At 42.6% G+C, this 16,669-nt stretch overlaps 1 protein-coding gene across 9 annotated transcripts in view; it reads left to right on the top strand.

Annotated features, from left to right (window-relative positions):
• LOC134338178 (ribosomal protein S6 kinase 2 alpha) overlaps positions 1-16,669 on the top strand; it is a 255,579-nt gene that overhangs the window by 187,262 nt on the left and 51,648 nt on the right. For all 9 annotated transcript variants that reach the window (XM_063033799.1, XM_063033798.1, XM_063033800.1 and 6 more), the window contains 6 exons: positions 2,857-2,973; positions 6,101-6,182; positions 6,335-6,415; positions 8,873-8,952; positions 10,957-11,063; positions 15,471-15,508. In XM_063033799.1, the coding sequence (XP_062889869.1) occupies positions 2,857-2,973; positions 6,101-6,182; positions 6,335-6,415; positions 8,873-8,952; positions 10,957-11,063; positions 15,471-15,508 (505 nt within the window). The remainder of the gene's footprint in view (positions 1-2,856; positions 2,974-6,100; positions 6,183-6,334; positions 6,416-8,872; positions 8,953-10,956; positions 11,064-15,470; positions 15,509-16,669) is intronic.

The raw sequence follows: 16,669 nt of genomic DNA on the forward strand, positions 1-16,669 counted from the left end.
TTGCCGGAGAAAATTATGAAATCAAAGTACAGGGCTATGGCAATAATGCTTCTTAATCATAATAACTATGAGGGGTGATTGATAAGTTCGTGGCCTAAGGTAGAAGGAGATGAGTTATTAACTTCAAACTTTCTGAATAATCACTCAGAGAGTTGAACTGCACGCGCATGTAACGAGAGCGTCTTGGACCTCCAGGTGGTCCACAGCAGGGGTGATTGATAAGTTCGTGGCCTTCGGTAGAAGGAGATGCGTTATAGAGCTCTTGTTACATGCACCTGCAGTTCAACTCTCTGAGTGATAATGCAGAAAGTTTGAAGCTAATAACTCATCTCCTTCTACCTTAGGCCACGAACTTATCAATCACCCCTGCTGTGGACCACTTCTACAAAGAAGGGATCCGTATGCTCCACGACCGCTGGACTAAGTGTGTAAATGTAGGAAAAATAAATCTGTTAGGTTTTCTAAAATTGACTCCATCTACCTTAGGCCACGAACTTATCAATCACCTCACCCCTCATATTTTAACTTGTAATTGCTAGACCTGCATTCAATTGGTAAAAGACATCTCAAGCATTATTCCCCAGAAAGCCTTCTAGACAGAAGATGCAATTAGTGGAGTGCTTTTGAGAAATCTTAAGGCATTTCACTAGATTATAATCAGAAATTGCTAAGAAAACAGAAGAATAATAGAATCATTCTAGTAATTCAGTCCATGAGTTATGCAGACTGTTGTGGTACAATCCCCTGCTCTCTGTCTATAGCTTTATGGTTTATCTCCCTCAAGTGCCTATTCAGTCTCCTCTTGAAGGCATTGATCTCTTCCATATTACCCTCCTAGGCAGCAAGTTCCTGATCATTGTCAGTTACTGTTTAAAAAGTAACATCCTTTTTCACAATGCCCTGCTCTTGCCTGCAGCCTCCAATCTCTGTTCTGTAATCCTTATCATATTATGGGAATGGATTTTTCTTATCTAATCCTATTATAATTGCTTCAGACCTCTTTGCTCGCAGGAGAACAGCCTATTCTCTCTAATCTTGAAGCTAAAATCCCACATCCTGGTCAATCCTGGTTTTCCAGCATCTGCTCCAGCATCTTCACATGGTTTGGTGACCAAAGCTGGATGCAGAAGGTCTAGTCAGGCCCCAAGAAGAGTTTATTGAAGTTGGGTACAACCTTTCTGCTTTTGTACTCAATATCAATACAATGGATTCTGGTTAATTGGGACTCATTGGGACCAGTACATTTTGGCCCAATTATCCAGTTTCATTGAAATAATGAAAAGATATAAAAAGTCAAAGTAAGTAACACATTATGTATTTAAATCAACTACAGAGCAAATTAGAGCACTATCAATAGTACTATAACACTATACTAGTTCCTAGTAGTTATGACACAATGAACAAAATCAGTGCAGACACCTGGTGAGGATAATGGACTCTTTTCATACAATGCTGTTGATGACTGCATTCTCTAAATCTTTATTTTCATTGTGACGTTCAAGATGATTGTCAATACATTCAAGTTCTTTGTGGTTCCTAACATGTTGAGGTAGTGAAATTGTTTCATTTTTACTCCTGGCTGTTTCTCGCATCTCCAAGACTGAATGTTTAAAACCACAGTGAAAATACTTAAAACCACGATAGGGTCTTTTAAGAGACTCCTGGATGGCTACATGGAGCTTAGGAAAATAGAGTGCTATGGGTAAAGCCTAGGTAGTTCTAAGGTAGGGACGTGTTTGGCACAGCTTTGTGAGCCGAAGGGCCTGTATTGTGCTGTATGTTTTCTATGTTTCTAAAACAGTTCTGAACTGTCTTTCTTATTTATTCCTTGCCAACTATCATTGACAAAAATCATTGCTTCTTGAGCATGAACACACGCAAGTGACACTATCTAAAAACTGATCGTTCTAAGCACTGTGTGGTATCTAATGGCTACACAAGTGCATGCGACTAATGCTAGTTAGAACCTGTTCGGCAACAGTCCCCACTCCAATTAAGTGGCGCAGTGTCCCAAATAAATGAAGGAAATCCTAGCAATTGTCTTGATGTTTTTGTTCTTTAAGAGTTGTACCAAATAAGTCACTGCCCTGATTTACTGATGGCCCACTTAACTACAATCCACTGTATCTCTGTGAAGCTCGAGATCCTATTTGTTTTGAAGACTGCTCTCACAGCTTTTAAGAATCTATGCATATGAAACATCTGTTCCCTCTTTTCGAGCACACTTTAGAATTGTGTCAGTAACTTGGTGTTGCCTTTTCCTAATCTTTCTGGCAAAATCAATTAACTTGCCCTTCTCAGAATTAAATTCCATCTGTCATTTATTCCACTAACAAATCTGTCGGGTTTAGTAATCTGTTTTGCTTCAGATTTCTAGCATTGACAGTTTTGATTTGCAGCACAGGTTGACTAAGTAGTTCTTTTAAAAAAAAATAGCACACTGGACCCTGAACTTTCTGAAAAGAGGCATCGAAGACAAGATCAAGGATGTACTGCTGAATCATTAATAATTGGTCGTTGTGTCCAAATTTGGATGCCGTGCTCAAGAAAGGACGGGAAGGCTTTGATAAGGCATCAGAAGGGATTTAGATTATTAGAGAGGGTATAGCAGTTTGCAAAGGTAAATGTCAAAGTTGTGTCTTTTGAGGAGAGGATGGTGAAAGCAGCTTTGAAAGGAGACATTGTAAGGACGCAAATAGGAATATCAATTTTTAGTGTCTTAAATTATTTAACTTTTTTTTATTTCTGTGGCATACTTTCTTATTTTTGCAGAAAGTTTTAAATTTATTTCATGTGAGGTGTGGTTTGTTGTGAAAGTAATGAGAGAGTAATTCTTAACACAATTAATCCTTCCAGGATGAAGAGAATGTGAAAGAGATCAACATCACACATCATGTAAAAGAAGGGTCTGAGAAAGCTGATCCTTCCCACTTTGAGCTCCTAAAGGTACTGGGCCAAGGATCCTTTGGAAAGGTCAGTCTTTCTTATGACCATATTATTTTGAAACTGGTTATAATTTTTATTGTGGTATGGAGACTTGTCAATGAATTCATCATCATCATCATGGGGCATTTCAATGATGTGGGTGATCATAGCCTTTTGACCATGATTGTTCTTGACAAATGTCTTCTGCAGAAATGGTTTGCCATTGCCTTCTTTTGGGCAGTGTCTTAAATGCAGGTGACCCCAGCCATTATCAATACTCTTCAGAGACTGTCTGGATTGTCTGCCTGGTGTCAGTGGTCGCAGAACCAGGACCTGTGTTTGTTTGTTGAGATACCGTGCAGAATAGGCCCTGCTGGCCCTTTGAGCCATGTGGCCACCTTGTACTATGCATCATCCACCACCTGCTCCCACGGATTCACCTGGCCCTGATCGGGGAGCAAAGCAGATGCTACACCTTGCCCAAGGTGACCTGCAGGCTAGTGGAGGGAAGGAGCGCCTTACACCTCCTTTGGTAGAGACACATCTCCACCCCACCACCTGATTCAATAAATTGTATTACCTTCTACCAATGAATTTTATTTTCATGCAAGTGAAGTAAGTACTCTAGGCTTGGGAACTACTAAAAATTCAAACATGAGCAAGTCTGCCGAGGCTGGAAATCCAAAGCAACACATACAAAAATACAAAATGCAAACACGAGGAAATCTGCAGATGCTGGAATTTCAAGCATCAAAATACAAAATGCTGGAGGAGCTCAGTAGGTCAGGCAGCATCTATGGAAAAGAGTAAACACTCGATGTTTCAGACTGAGACCCTTCTCCAGACCTGTTTACTCTGTTCCTTGAATGCTCCCGGACCTGCTGAGTTCCCCCAACTTTTGTATGTGTTATTTAAAATTCAGTAGATTTCAGTTTGTATAAATCAGTCTAATATCTATATTAGTTCACATCTTTGGTAGTAGCCAAACCTAAATGCAAGTGTTTATTTCCATCTTCAAAGTGACTTTCTACAATTGAACAGATTAAAAACAGTGCTTCATTTTAAACAAAATTGCCGTGTCTACTTGGTGTCAAAGAAAATTGGCTTTCAGAACCCTCTAGATATTCAATGAGATGTTAGGAATTAATGAACCACAATTTAATCTGGCAAAGATCCAAGAGAAACATGATGATGTGATATAAGGTGAAGCGACTGTATTTATGTACCTAGTGTACCCTCAAGACATCCCCAAAGCACTTCACAGTTAATAAGGTACTTCAGTAATGATGGAATTGTGACTGCAAGTTTGCACACAAAAAAAAAATCCCTCAAGCATACTTATTTTTTCAGTAATGTTTCTAGGCCAAAGATTCTCTAGGATATGATAGTTGTCTTCCTTGTTTCTCTTTGGAATAACGTCGTGACTTCCCCCACCCCCCTCTTCTGTTCCCCACTCTAGCCTCTTACCTCTTCTCACCTGCCTGTCACCTCTCTCTGGGTCCTCTCCCCCTCCCCTTTCTCGTATGGTCCACTCACCTCTCCTATCAGATTCCTTCTTCTCCAGCCCTTTATCTTTCCAACCCACCTGGCTTCACCTATCACTTTCTGGCTACCCTTCTTCCCCTCCTCCTCACCTTTTTATTCTGATGTTTTTCCCCCTTCCTTTCCAGTCCTGAAGAAGGTTCTCAGCCCAAAACATGGACTGATTTTTAAAAAATTTCCATCGTTGGGAGGCATTTGGATAAGTGCTTGAGCAGCTGGCGGCTGGAGGGATAGGAGCGACTGTAAGCAGAGGGGATTAATTTAAATTGCCATCATAGTCAGCCGAGGCCTCGTAGGCTGAAGGGGTTGTTCCTGCACTGTCCTGTTCCATCGATTGAGTGCTCAGAAGGGAATTTTGAGTCTACATAGACTGTATATCATGTCAAGTCAAGTTTATTGTCATTTAACTATATACATACAAATGAGACATTTCTCTAGACCAGTGTAAAGCATAGTAGCATATAGCACACAATAACTTAAGTAAGAATTAAACCTACAAATGAATTACACAGGAAAACAAAGTAAAGTGCATAAATTAAATATCGAAGGGTACAGTACAAATTATCAAGTGGCACTTCGAATGCGATGAGCAGGGAGTTCATAAACCAGATGGCTTGAGGGAAGCCACTATTTCCCATCCTGACTATTCTTGTCTTTATACTTTGAAGTCTCCTGCCTGTTGGTAGAAAGTCAAAGAGGATGCTGGATGAATGGGTGGGATCCTTGATAATTGCTAAAGGCCCTGTGTAAGCAGCGCTCTTGATAAATGTCCCAGTGGATGGTACGGAGACCCCTATGATCCTCTGGGCCATTCTTACGGTTCACTGTCGGGATTTCCGGTCTGATGCTCGGCTGCTCCCATACCAGATGGAGACGCAGCTTGTCATGATGCTCTCAATGGTGCTCCTGTAAAATGCAGTTGAGGTGGTGGGATAGGAGGCATGGGGAACCTCGTGTGCCTCAATCTCCTCAGGAAGTGGAGGTACTGCTGTGCCTTCTTATTCAGGGAGGTGATATTGAGGGACCAGGTGCGGTTGTCCATGATCTGAACACCCTGGAACTTAATGCACTTAACTCTCTCTACGGAAGAGCTCCACAGAGGGGAATATTTCATCTGCACCTTCCTAAAAGTATTTAACTTTTCTAGTGTATCATTTAGGTCTACTTGTTGCAAGCCATTAAGGTTAATGTTTGCATGCCTTTAAGAGGTTAGTCCTCTCCCTAGATTGTTTTTGTATGGATGATTATAGTCATGGTCATACTTTATTGATCCCGAAGGAAACTGGGTTTCGTTACAGTTGCACCAACCAAGAATAGAGTATAAATATAGCAATATAAAACCATTAAAAAAATATGTAAATTATGCCAGGAAATAAGTCCAGGACCAGCCTATTGGCTATTATTCATGATATCCTACTAGGTAGCCTTCAGTCTGTTTGTTCTACCTTTTTGACCAACCCATTGTGTGTAGCTTCATTAGAAGCTCACTGTTTGCCAGTTCTGAGCTCTGCAAATCATTACAAGGTGAAATCTTCGGGGAAGAAGTAGATTGACATCTGTGGTTCGAGTTCAAAGTTTGCATCTGCAGGTTGACAAAGATCTGTGATTCAAGTTTTAAAGTTTGTTTTTGCAGGTGTTTCTCGTGAGAAAGATCAAGATGCCAGATGCGGGTCAACTCTATGCCATGAAGGTATTAAAGAAAGCAACACTAAAAGGTAGATTCCTGTGAAAGCAGGGTGTGAAATCATTACTCATTCATATGACAATAGGGCGTGGGGTTGTCACGGGGAAAAATAAATTACTGGATAATGTATGACACATAGACTGTTGGAAGCCTTGTACCAACAATAATTTTACCTTCTTTCAGTACGAGATCGTGTACGTACTAAATTGGAGCGAGATATCTTGGTGGATGTAAATCATCCGTTCATTGTGAAGCTGCATTATGGTGAGAAATTTGTTTTACTTCATTGCTAGGACGGGAGAAAAGCCTGAAACACTCATATGGTTTAGACCAGAAGAAAAATTATTGAAAGAATTGTCAAAAGTAGTTCACAGGAAAGATTCCAGTGCAGGGGGCGATTCTGTGTTCTGTGTGTTGATTTTAGCAGATATTGTATGTCGGGGTCCCCAACCTTTTTTGCACCGCAGACCGGCCGACCCCGGTGGGGGCGGGGGGGGGGGGTGTTCAAGTAGGGTTAGACTCACCACAACATGTCTTTTACAGTTAGGGTTGCCAACTTTCTCACTCCCAAATAAGGGACAAAAGTAGCAGTCAAATCCCGGGACACTTTACCCCAGGAAAGACTACCATGACCATGAAGCCTTGCGCAGGCACCTGTGTGCGCATGCACGTACGTGCCGATTTCCCCCCCCACAAATGGGTTTTGCCTTCATCTTCCGGACTGCACTGTATATACATTATTTCTACTTTTATAGGCTGTGTATTTATTATATCATTCCTGCTTTTACTATATGTTAGTGTTATTTATTTTCGGTTTTATGTGTTATTTGGAATGATTTGTTAGGTTATTTTTTGGGTCTGGGAACGCTCAAAAATTTTTCCCATATAAATTAATGGTAATTGCTTCTTCACTTTACGCCATTTCGGCTTACGAAATGTTTCATAGGAACGCTCTACCTTAGCGGGGGAAATACGGGACAAGGGCGGTCCCATATGGCAGGGGTCCCCAACCTTTTTCGTACTGCGGACCGGTTTCATATTGACAATATTCTTGCGGACCGGCCGACCGGGGGGGCGGGGGGGTGGGCGGGAGGGTTGCCAACGTACCAGAGTAGCAGTCATATACGTTGGGTTTACCCCGAGAAAGACTACAATGACCATGAAGCCTTGTGCAGGCACCAGTGCGCATGCGTAACTTGCGCATGCGATTACGTGACGATTTCTTAAAAATTGCTTTTGCCGATTCTGTTGGCGGCGGTGGGGTGTGTTAATCACGACCGGAATATAGGTGATAAGTGGCTAATACACTCAATTTTGTTTCTAAAAGGGTTTATCTAACGAATTTAATATTAAACACAAAGCACATATTTTCCTGGCATGAATATAGCGATAAGACAAATATCAGGGGAGGACAGGGGAGCTTGAAGTGTTGAACGAACTTCCAGTAGAAGTGGTAGAGGCAAGTTCGATATTATCATTTAAAGAAAAATTGGATAGGTATATGGACAGGAAAGGAATGGAGGGTTATGGGCTGAGTGCAGGTCAGTGGGACTAGGTGAGAGTAGCGTTCGGCACGGACTAGAAGGGGCAAGATTGCCTGTTTCTATGCCGTAATTGTTACATGGTTATATAAGTCACGTATAATAGCATCATAACATTTTAAGTAACATTTGGATATCAAACACACAGCGCATATTTTCCTCGTGTGAAAATATAAAATCATTGCAACGCACCAATATCGCTGAATCAGTGGGAGCCCTGGGCTTGTTTTCCTGCAACAAGATGGTCCCATCGAGGGGTGATGGGAGACAGCGATAGTCGAAGGAGGTTCCTTATGTCCAGTCTATTCCGCAATTTAGTTTTCGTTGCATTTATTGCAGAGATATGTTGGAAACAGAAGCAACGTTTTCAGTGGTTTCGTGGCTATCTCAGGATATTGAGCCTTGACTTTGATCTGGAATGCCGGCAGAGATGTTATGTCAAACATACTTTTCAGCCCGCCGTCATTTGCAAGCTCGAGGAGTTGATCTCCTTCCCACGCTGACATGGATGACGCGCGGGTAATGACCACGCGTGCGTTCAAGCTCAAAAGTGGGCGTGATAGGGAATGAGGAAGGGTGCAGCTGACTCCTATCCCCAAATCATATCGTTTCCTCACGGCCCGGTAGCGCATGCCTTGCGGCCCAGTGGTTGGGGACTGCTGCCGTATGGGACAAACCAATTTAGCCCAGTATACAGGATGTCCCGGCTAATACGGGACAGTTGGCAACCCTATGTTCAAGTTCAACAGTGCGTGACAGGGAATGAGGAAAGGTGCAGCTGACTCATATCGTTTCCTCACGGCCCGGTAGCACATGCTTTGTGGCCTGGTACCGGTCCGCGGCCCGGTGGTTGGAGACCGCTGTTGTACGTGGTAGCACAGTAGTTACCACAACGCTTTACAGTGCGAGTGACCTGGGTTCAATTCTTGCCACTGCCTGTAAAGAGTTTGTATGTTCTCCCCAGGATCGTGATGGGTTTTCTACCATATTCTAACGATGTAGCGGCTGGTGGGTTAATTAGTCCTTATAAATTGTCCTGTGATAGGCCAGGGTTAAATCGTGGGGTGGAGGGAGGTCACTGGGGTTGCAGCTTGAAAGTCTAGAATGGTCTGTCTGCGCTGTATCTTAATAAAATTTTAAAAAAATAAATAAAATAAAAATAGCTGCTTTTATTTGCCAGCTTTTCAAACAGAAGGCAAGCTTTATCTCATCTTGGACTTCCTCAGAGGAGGTGATCTATTTACCCGGCTTTCTAAAGAGGTACGTTTTAGTTTTGTTTTCTCCCTGTCTGTCACACCCTCCCTACCTTCCTTGCCTCTTCCCCCTCACTTGCTTGTCTCCTCAGTGTGAGATTAAAAAGATGGATCAGATGAATCCATGGCTAAAGAGTTGATTTAAGAGGGAGAAATCCCTCTGAGCTTTTCCAGGGTAGCTGGGAACTGTATAAGCAGGAAGGATGGGACCTGAACCTGAATGGGTTCCAGATCCTAGGGAGGTTTGCTTATGCTGGTTGGAATTTGTAAACTGGTGTGGCAGGGGGATGGTACACAGTAAATGGGGGCAAGGCTCAGCAAATTTAGAAGAAAGATTAGATCAGTCCAGAAGGCAGTACAGGCATGACGTGATAAGATATATGGAAGTTTTGGAAGGAAAAATGCATCTATTTTAATGCAAGGAACCTGACTGGAAAGCCAGATACATTTTGAGAGTTGATCTGCACACGGCATTGGGATACTGTTGCAATCAATGAGGTGTGGTTGAAAGAAGGGCAGGATTTAAGGCGTGATGAGTGTTGTTTTATTTTTAAATAAGAGGAGGCTTGAGGATGTCTTAGGTCATGTCTGGAGTTCTGGTCTCCTCATTTATGAATTGATATGTTGGAGATGGTGTAGAAGATCCAATGGGGTGGTTCCTGAAATAAAATAATTGGTGTGTAAAGAGATACTGAGCAAGTCAACTCTACTCATTTGTGTTTAGAAGATTGAAGGAATATTATTTTGGGGAGAAAAGATATGATTCTGAGGATATTTGCTAACATAGATGGTGTAGGATGCTTTCTCTGTAGGAATTATTTAGAACTATAGGGCATTAATCTTTATATAAAGGCTTGACCATTTAAGACACAGGTGTGAGGAAGTTCTTTGTTCCTCTTTGAAGGACATGATTCTTGGAATCTTCCGTAAAGAACTGAGCCATTGAATATTCTTATGGTGGAGATGAATCAGATTTAATATCACTGGCATATGTCATGAAATCTGTTGTTTTGTAGTAGCTGTGCATTACAATAAACAGTAATAAAAACTATAAGTTACAAAAAGTATATTAAGAATATTCATTAAGTAGTGCAAAAAGAGAGGGTGTTCATGGGTTGAACGTCTAGTCAGAAATCAGATGACAGAGAGGAAGAAGTTGTTCCTGAATCAGGCTGGTGCACCTCCTTCCTGATGGTAACAATGAGAAGAGGGCACGACCTGGGTGATGGACGTCACCTTTTTGAGGCATTGCCTTGTGAAGGTGTCCTGGATGCTGGGGAATCCAGTGGCCTTGACTGAGCTGGCTGAGTTTACAACTTTCCGCAGCTTGTTCTGATCCTGTGCAGTGGCCCCTCAATAGCAAACTTGATGCGACCAATTAGAATGCTCTCTATAGTACATCTGCAGACATTTGCGAGTGCCTTTGGTGACATACCAATTGTCCTCTAACTCCTAGTGAAATATAGCCGCTGTCGTGCCCTCTTTGTATCGCATCAATATGCTGGGCCCAGGATAGATTCTCAGAGATATTGACACCCTGGAGCTTGAACCTGCTCAACCTTTCCACTTCTGATCCCTTGATTCAGAGGTTTTCAGGCTGAGATATTTGAATGACAAGGCAGTGGTGGAATATGGAGAGTGAGCTGGGGGCGGCATGGCAGCATAGTGTTTTAGAGCACCGGTGACCCAGGTTCGATTCCTGACACTGCCTGTAAGGAGTTTGTACGTTCTCCCCATGACTGTGTGGTGCTCCGGTTTCCCCCCACAGTCCAAAGACGTACCGGGTGGTAGGTTAAATGGTCATTGTAAATTGCCTCGTGATAAGGCTAAGATTTAGTGGGGCGGGGGGGTGCGTGGCGCAAAGGGCCGGATGGACCTGTTCGGCATTGTATTTCAATGAATAAATAGAATTAAAATGGTATTGGGGTTGGAATCCTTGTGAATGGTAGAGCAGGCTTGAGGAGCTGATTGGCCAACCTGTTTCATAAGTCTGTGTTTATTGCTCTGTTAGGTGATGTTCACAGAAGAAGATGTTAAGATATATCTGGCAGAGTTGGCTTTAGCCTTGGATCATCTTCACAGTCTTGGAATTATCTACCGTGACCTGAAGCCAGAAAAGTAAGTGTTTAGACTGGTTGTACACACGTGTCCTGTTTGCATTTGTCTCATACAGCGCTGATAGTGGGCTTAGTTCTCCATTCTGAGCATTCATAGGTAATCTCCCTGGTTACCTTCCTTGTTTCTTTAAGGAAATGGCAGAGAATTCTCAGATGACATGCTGCTGAGTTGAGAAACTGTGGAGAGGCTGCTTGTCAGGGCCTGTGTAGAGTGGGCCAGGATGAACAATCCAGATGAAGGGTCTGGACTTGAAATGCCAGCTGTCCATTTCCCTCCACATTTCCCTATAGGAGCAAAGAGGTCCTTCTGCAGTTGTACAGGGCCCTGGTGAGACCACACCTGGAGTATTGTGTACAGTTTTGGTCTCTGAATTTGAGGAAGGGCATTCTAGCTATTGAGGGAGTGCAGCGTAGGGTTCACGAGGTTAATTCCCGGGATGGCGAGACTGTCATATGTTGAAAGATTGGAGCGACTGGGCTTGTATACACTGGAATTTAGAAGGATGAGAGGGGATCTGATTGAAACATATAAGATTATTAAGGGATTGGACACGCTAGAGGCAGGAAACGTTCCCGATTTTGGGGGAGTCCAGAACCAGAGGTCACAGTTTAAGAATAAGGGGTAGACCATTTAGAACGGAGTTGAGGAAAAACTTTTTCACACAGAGAGTGTGGTTCTGTGGAATGCTCTGCCTCAGAAGGCAGTGGAGGCCAATTCTCTGGATTCTTTCAAGAAAGAGTTAGATAGAGCTCTTAAAGATAGCGGGGTGAAGGGATATGGGGAGAAGGCAGGAACAGGGTACTGATTGTGGATGATCAGCCATGATCACAATGAATGGCGGTGCTGGCTCAAAGGGCTGAATGGCCTACTCCTGCACCTATTGTCTATTGTCACACATTGCTGCCCGTTCCTTCCTCCAGCAGTTTGTTTGGTTGCTCTGTGAACATTTCTTCTGCTTATTGGTACGTTTGTAGGGTCAAGGGTACAGCTGTACCGCACGGTGAATGTGAGCCAGCGCTGCGGACCAGCAGTATCTGCCCCGCACATTGTCAGATTGCCCCTCTGCTTCGTTCAGTTTTAATTATTAGAGTGTAGAATGGTGGGGCAGAGTAAGGTTGTGATCACAGAATATACATCTTGTCGAAGTGGAGCAAAAAATATCAACTTACTCTGGTATAGAATAATTTGAAAGCTTGGTAGCTTTAAAACAAAACACTTGCAACTTAACTAAAATGTATGATTTGTCTTCTGTGGTGGTCATCTTACCCAAAGCATGATGGGGGCGGCACGGTAGTGTGGTGGTTAGCACAATGCTGTACAGTACCAGCGACCGGGGTTCAATTCCTGCCACTGTCTGTAAGGAGTTTGTACATTGCATGCTTTTCATCCATATTGGCTTGAGCGTCGAGCTAGGAACTCGGCCTTGTTTTAAAAAAAAAGCACAAGTGCTGAAGTCCGATGCGCCTCAAGGAACGACGACGATCGGGAATTGCTGGGTGGCATAGCTCCAAGTGCCGGAAAGGCCTATTCTGTGCTGTATCTCAATAAGTAAACAAACAAAACCTTAAATAAATATAGAGAATAAATAAATATAGAGAATAAATAAATCTTCATTTTCATCTCAGTTGAAGGACCAGTAAACACTGCTGTCTGTGCTTGTTACCAAAGAGGAGTATTTAGAGGAGAGTGGCTGGATAGCAGTGGTAAAAGTAGCCATGGTATGGGGATGTGGATAGCCTGCAGCTCAGCGTGGCGCAGTTACATCTCTCAATCCTCCCTGCCCAACATAAACAGCCTTCCCACACCAAGCTGTGAACAATTCATGTCCTGATTTTGGTCTTTGAATTCAAATGAAACGCCAGCGATTCCTTCCTCCTCACAGATGCTACTGGACCTCTGAGTTCCGCCGGCAGATTGTCGCTCCAGATTCCAGCATCTGCAGTCTCTTATGTCTCCTGTGGGACAGTTATTTTTGGGTTCATGCCTGATGCCGAGCACTGCGTATTTCTTTCAAAGTATATGTCAGAAGATAAAACAACCCAAGATCTGAAATGTATCTTGAGAGGGCGTATTTTAAGGTGATTAAAGAGGATGTCAGGAACAGTTTTTTTTCTTTGCACAAGCACAAAATACTGGAGAAACTCAGCAGGCCTGGCAGCATCTATTGAAAAGATAAATAGTCGACATTATGGGCCTTGCTGCCTGGCCTGTTGAGTTCCTCCAGCATTTTGCATGTGTTGCTTTGGATACCCAGCATCTGCAGATTTTGTGGGGTGTTTTTTGCACAGGGTTGTGGCTGTGTGGAACACACTCCCAGGGGTAATGATAGAGGCAGGTACATTAGGGACATTTAAGACACTTTGAAAGGCACATGGTTGAAAGATAAATGGGTGGCTACCTGGGAGCGAAGGGCTAGAATGATTTTGGAGTAGAAGGGGTCTGCTACTGTGCTGTCATGTTCTCTATATTCTAACCCAGGGGTTCCCAACCTTTTTCTGTCGTAGACTTCTACCATAAACCAAGGAATCCACGGACCCCAGGTTAAAAGTCCCTGTTCTAATCCCTTTTAGCACTGGGAATGTATCTTGAGTGGTAAATGAGGCACTAATTGTACTAGTTCCGTATGTAAAGTTGAGGAGGTGCAGATTAAATTTGGGCAAGGTAGTACAAAGGCAAAATGAACCCATCCATAATTGAAAACTGTTTAACCAGATTGAGGAATGATTATCTTTATTGCTATTGGACCACTTTCTGTCAATTTACTGTAAAAGAATAAAAACTTATCATCAATGCCTATCGTCCTGCCTTGTAAATTCTGGTGTGTAAACGTTAGGCTCAGATTAACAACTCAGTCTTGAACCTAGAGAAAGGTTTATTCTTTGGTAAGAGAAGCCAAACTATAACATTTAGTTAAATTATAAGTTTCTTTATTAAGGTAGCAAGCTTCCAGGTTATTTTATGGTATTTTATTTTTGTTGGGTTCCACTTCAGAAAGTTGCCTGTTTTTTCTGGACACAGCCCTGTTCTAACCATGAGTCAATAGTCTAATGATAAAAATTGAATGAGAAGAATATATTCTTTATAATAATAAATCTAGTTTGAATGCATAAGATCCAAATTTAAATGCTGAACAAATCTTTTTTTTTTCAGTCTTTTTATTAGTTTCTATATCGTACACATTACAAAAAAATAAGTACAGAGCAATTGGGATTGTAATAATTAATAATTATGTTATAAAAGTATACAGTCAAGTAGCACATCGTTAGTAAACCTGCCAAAGTCTCACAAATTAGCAATAGAATATATAAAAAGTATACATAAAATACAAAAATATCATTAAAAAAACAAATCACAGCAATCCCTGGGATATGCAAGGTATACCATGGCTTACTTGTAGAAGAATCCAGAACAATGTAGAATGCTGGAGGAACTCAACAGTTTAGGCAGCATGTATGGAAAGGAAGAAACAGTCTATGTTTTGGGCCAAGGCCCTTCATCGGGACTGGAAAGCAAGGGGAAGAATAGGGGACAGGAAGGAGAACAATTAGCAGGTGATAGGTGAAACCAAGGGGAGGAGGAATGAAGCGAGAAGCTGGGAGATGATAGTTGAAGCAGATAAAGGGTTAAATGAGGAGGAATCTGAAAGGAGAGGACAATGGAACATGGTAGAAAGGGAATGAGGAGGGGCACCAGAGGGAGGTAATGGACAGGTGTGGAGAAGAGAACGGGTAAGAGCCTTGATGATGGGTCTCGGCCGGAAACGTTGACTGTACTCCCTTCCCGTAGCTGCTGCCTGGCCTGCTGAGTTCAGCGTTTTGTGTGTGTTGCTCGAATTAACAGCATCAGCAGATTTTCTCTTCTTTAGAGTAAGAAGGGAACCAGAATGGGGAATGGAAAAGGTAAGAAGGAGGAAAGGGAGAAATTACTGGAAGTTAGAGAAATTGATGTTCATGCCACCAGTTAGAGGCTACCCGGAAACCCATTCTGGGGCTTCAGTAAAATCCAAAAACTCATCGTGGGTCAATCAGTTACATATGCTACAGGCAGGCATAGAAGTGTCAGCTGCATTTAGATATCCTGGAAAATAAAGGAGTTGATTATAAAATGGAATGGCTGGATACAACAGAGGACGTGGAACTTTCCACAACTCTGGTCATGTTTGGAGGACTGTATGCAGTGTTCAACTTCCTGACATAGCATTGAAATGCTGCTTTATCTTCAGTGATGTGATGAGTTTGCAACTTGTGCATTTAAAGTAAGGCTCTGCCTATCTGCAGTGTGGAGATGAAAATTTGCTGATAAGATCCCTTGCACCATAGAAGTTAAAACTCACACCTTTGTATCTCTCAAACAACTGGTGTGCAATCATTTTGACTTTGAACATGTATGTTTCTCTCCTTCTCACAGTATTCTATTGGATGAAGAAGGTCACATCAAACTAACAGGTGAGTTTTAAAGGAAAGGGACATCTGATATTGACACATCTCTCTGACTGTAAGTAACAGATGGCTAATTGTTTAATAGATGTCAGTAGCTATTAATTTGATGTTTACTTCTCTACTTGCATTCTCATAATCACTTTAATTCCTTCACTCAACTTTTTGTCGATCAAGTGCTCAAACCTCAATTCATTTTTGTATTTATTTGTAACATATTTCTGTCCAAATTGTACCCAAACTTAAGAGGCAAGAGGACCACAATTTTGCTGTGGTTTGGAGGCTTGCGTGCCTCCATGATCCAGAGGCCTATGTTGGCTGAAGTCAGGATTTATGCCTTGGCTTTTGGTAGGGTCACCCATGCCAAACAGGTCAAAGGGTAGTGGTCAGACTAAGGGCTGTCCATCAGTCCTTCAGATCTAGGGGTTCACCTCGGGGTTAACAACCTTGACTGGTAAAACAAAATAGTTACTGAAACAGCAATGATGAATCCTTCTATATATGAGTGGCCAAGGGCAGACGGATGGAGGACCTTCATTGCTGCCCTAAACACCAGCGGCGTAACAGGCAGTAAGAAAGTTAAGAGCTGGATTCTGACAACTGATTGTCCCCCATGTGGACCCAGTAGTTGCATTCCAGGAGCCTGTGTCTTTGCGTAGACTCTGAGGCACAAACTTGTACCTGAGTAGACCTGAGCATGCACTCATCAATCTCTCCTCACTGGTCCCCCTTTCCTCATCTTCCTTTGATGCCCCTACCTCTAGCCCATTTCTGTTATCTCTCAGTTCTCCATCCAAGCCCCACAACTGCCTGAGAGGCAGTTCCTAATCCCCCATTTCTAACTCTGGGCCATTTTTTTGGTGAGTTCCCTGTCAGCTGGACCATATGATATTGAAAGCTTGTGTGTAGTCCTCTTAAGTTTCCCTGCAGGGTTACCTCTCTGGTGCTGGTTGGCCATGCCTGCCCATTTTGCTGTGAGCAGATAAGGGATCTTGCTATCTGTTTGGTTAGATTGTGAAGAGATTTGTTCTGCAGGAGTATGTTCCATGGATGTCGCCATCTCGTAGAAACATAGAAAAACCTACAACACAATACAGGCCTTCCAGCCCACAATGCTGTGCTGAACATGTACTTACTTTAGAAATTACCTTGGGTTACCCATAGCCCTCT

Source organism: Mobula hypostoma, chromosome 26, assembly GCF_963921235.1.
Source record: "Mobula hypostoma chromosome 26, sMobHyp1.1, whole genome shotgun sequence".
Lineage (NCBI taxonomy): Eukaryota > Metazoa > Chordata > Chondrichthyes > Myliobatiformes > Myliobatidae > Mobula > Mobula hypostoma.